The 3,612-nt window shown below is 37.5% G+C and overlaps 1 protein-coding gene across 1 annotated transcript; it reads left to right on the top strand.

Moving 5' to 3' along the window:
* The first annotated feature begins 1,603 nt into the window (after positions 1 to 1,603).
* On the top strand, positions 1,604 to 2,483 carry LOC130590039 (F-box protein SKIP23-like). Its single transcript, XM_057391916.1, is given in 2 exon segments — positions 1,604 to 2,269; positions 2,271 to 2,483. Coding segments are annotated over 2 exon segments (723 nt in total). The 3' UTR covers positions 2,328 to 2,483.
* The last annotated feature ends 1,129 nt before the right edge of the window (positions 2,484 to 3,612 follow it).

Here is a 3,612-nt window from a genome sequence, read left to right as displayed (position 1 = left end):
TGTGGAAATTTACGTATACAATGACGAATTGATATATTAGTCTAATTAACTTATATTTTAATTGCTTCATGTGGTTGGATCGTTCATGCTAGATTTATAAATGACGTCTAATTTGTATTTCTACTATCACAATACCGAATCTGCTTCGAGAGGAGAGATACCGTATAAGCTTTCAATCACTAGGCAGAGTGATCCTTGACCATGTGAGGGCGGCTATGTGATCTATGAGTGAGGTAATGTTCGAGTGAAATTACATGTGCCACAGATAAATTGACTTATTAGCTAGTTACCATTCGTAACTGGTTTCTCGAATTGTATGCATAGTGATCCATAATTTTAGTTTTCTATTAATTGATTCATTCCCTCGTATTTAATTATGTTATTTGCTTAGTTCAGCTTAATAACTCTTTCCATCTTATTTAGTTAGTATAATATTAGAAATCAAATACTATAGTATAACTTTCTCCTTGTGTATCCGATCATGACTTCCCTGACGACTAGTTAGTGGACTATAGGTTATTTTTGATTAGTTGATACGACTTTAGCCCATCACCCTTATATTTGTGTATTAATATTAGCTATCATATTCCCTTATCCCTCCCCTGCATTAGGTTTTCCCTTCCAAATTGGGGTTCTTGTAATATTGGGGTTCTTGTAATATTGTATTGTTAGTACTGTCTTAGTTTTTTTTATTAAAACCTTTTTAATGTTGTTAAAAAAACCTTTTATTATATCCATAGCAACACCATCTCATTAAAATAAGGACAAAAGAAAAAAAAAACACTTATTATAAAGGAAAAATTGATGGTAATAGTCCAACCTTTAGCTGATCTGCTCAGAATAGTCTCATATTTTGAAATTTCGACAATAATCCCAATTTAAGATATCTATACAAATATTTTAAAAGGCGTGCATGACAATGTATATACGTCACGTGACACCTCTGTTACTCCATTAGAATTGTCATGTCAATAAATAAAAATAAAATTAGCTTGCAACAAGATTTGAACCCATGACATCTTGATATTATACATGACACAATTAGCATATCAATTAACCAACTTTTAATCATGCTTTAAGTGTCCATATTATTATATTTGTACCTTTTAAACGTTGAGTTTTCCTTAATATATTTTAATAGGAATGGAAAAAAATGCATATCAAGTTCGGAAACACACTAACCCGAAGCAACGCCCAAGCCCAAATACTAGTGTCTATTTAAAATGGGTCATTATTTTAATCCGTGACCTATTTGACTGATTATAAATCTTGTTGATTTTTTCCCCATCCAAAGGTTTTTGGTAGATCAACTTGTTAGAGATGTTATTGTTGCTGTTGATTTTGAGTTTGAAATTTGGGGGTTTAAGGGTGAGAAAGTGGAGTAGGAGAGAAAAAGAGTGAAAAATGTTGAGAGGGAAGGGGTGGCAGCGGTGGGGAAGGAAAGGGATGGTGTTTACTGAGGAAGGGGGAGCAGTGGTGTACTGGTGGCGGAGAGGGGTTTAGTAAATTTATAATATTGTATTATTTCTTAATTGCATAATTAGGGTTTTCATCCTCACTTCTTTTGTTTTCATTCTTTGTCAGACCTCTAATTTGCGCATCAATGGCGGAATGGTCTGAGCTACCCAAAGATCTCCTCTACGAAATCTTAACCCACCTCAATTCCTCAATCGACACCCTCTGATTTCGCTCTGTTTGTTCCAAATGGCGTCAATCACCACCTTCCAATTCAAATTCCAACGCCCATCAAAACGCTATTTCTCTCCACTCCCATGATATTTCCCTCTGTAAACGTTCAATTCTTTTTCTCTCTCCTCCCCAAACCCCTAATCTTGAATCACCCAACAATCTTAATTCATGGATCATCAAAATCGAAGAAAAGGCCCCCCAAAATTTCAATTTTTTCTTTCCATTTTCATGGACCCGGATTACACCTCTACCCACCCATTTTCCAAGATTCATGGATATCTCCAATATCCGAATTCGTGAACTGGGTTGTGAGTATTTCCTTCGTTACGCTGATAATGCTTGTTTTAAGAGTGATTTTGTTAAGTTGCTAAGGGAAACTGTTGCATTTTTACCAAGAACAAATGGTGATGATTTCTTTCTTTTGACTATTCATCTTTGTGGGAGATTATCTTTGTTTAATAATGTTGATGATCAATGGCATCTTATTTCTGATGATGTAGACTTACCTTATGATGATGTTATTGCTTTTAGTGGAGAATTTATGCTATTGATATTACTGGCCGGGAGGACTGTTTGTGTTAAGAGTTGATAGTGTTAATAATAATTTCATATTAGTAGCTAAACCTGTAATATCCTAAAAACTTAACCAGATTTAATGAATTAATTAGTTATAATTAATCACTAATTTGACTAAGAGTTAAAATTTTCTTTATGTTATGCTAATTATAAATTACTAGACTTTGTAAAAAGTGGTAATTCTATTCTCTTCTTTAACCAGAAAATACTAGACTTATATTTAACTATCACCCAACTAGGTGGTTGAAAGTTAAAACAATGACATAAATTAAAAGAAAAATAAAGAAAATATTATAAAATTGAGAAAATTTACTGCTTTCTTCCTCCTACTTCATTCCTTCCTCTTCTATGGCAAACACATGACAAACATGCCCAAACTTAATCAGCTTTTTCTCTGTCCAACCCACTCACACCTTCATTCAAGTCAATATTTCAGTAGGCATAAGATCAATGGTTTACATGCACGGTTTTGACCAAAAACCACCTAACAAAGCTCATGGTTTTGAGCTCTAACAATGGCTATAAATAGACACCCTCATTGCTCAAACACACCACACAAATCAGCACTACTCCATCCAGAAATTCACCTCAAATTTAATCAAGAAACAAATGAAGACAAGAAAAAAAGAGTTAAAAAGCCAAAATTTAAAAATGTTTTCGCACACCACCACCACCCTAGCACCACCGCAGCACCACCACAGCACCACCACAGCACCACGACGCCTGACCCCATTCAACAGTCAACACTACTCGCCCCTCCTACCACCGTCATTCGATGAACCACCACCGCACCAGCCACGCCAACACCCACCCTCTCTCTCCCTTCCTCGCACTTCTTTCTCGCTCAACCTCGCGCTTTGCTGTACCACGCCACTGGAGGTTGTCGTTGGTATCAGTTGCCCCCTGCCTCGCCGTCGATCGCCGACTGCCCGCCGCCTGCACGTACTCCCGTCCTCTCTCTCCTCTCTCGTTCAATCTGTCGTTCCTCTTCTTCGCGCGACACAGCTGCTCGCGCAGCACCGCCGACGACCCGCGCGCGCTGAACCACCGGAGACCACCGCCAGAGATCATTGCTGCTGCTCGCCGCCGTTATCCGTTCGCCGGACCTCTGCTTCGCTCCCCTGTTGTGCGGTTCATCCCTGCTCAATGAGCAGAGGTACCACTCTTACGCTTATCTTTGTTTTCTTATAAACCCCAAGCCCAATTGAACCTATTGATGTATTAATTAGTGTTGGGCCTAAAAACCTGATTTAAGTAATTAAACTATTTTGTTTTGTCACTACCACTTATTGGGCTAAAGGTAGATTTGCATTTTTTGAATTAAACCAATGTGGACTAACTGAAACT

Source organism: Beta vulgaris, chromosome 9, assembly GCF_026745355.1.
Source record: "Beta vulgaris subsp. vulgaris cultivar EL10 chromosome 9, EL10.2, whole genome shotgun sequence".
NCBI classification, from domain to species: Eukaryota; Viridiplantae; Streptophyta; class Magnoliopsida; order Caryophyllales; family Amaranthaceae; genus Beta; species Beta vulgaris.
The sequence above is the reverse complement of the archived record's forward strand: the minus strand, read 5'-3'. Positions and strand labels throughout refer to the sequence as shown.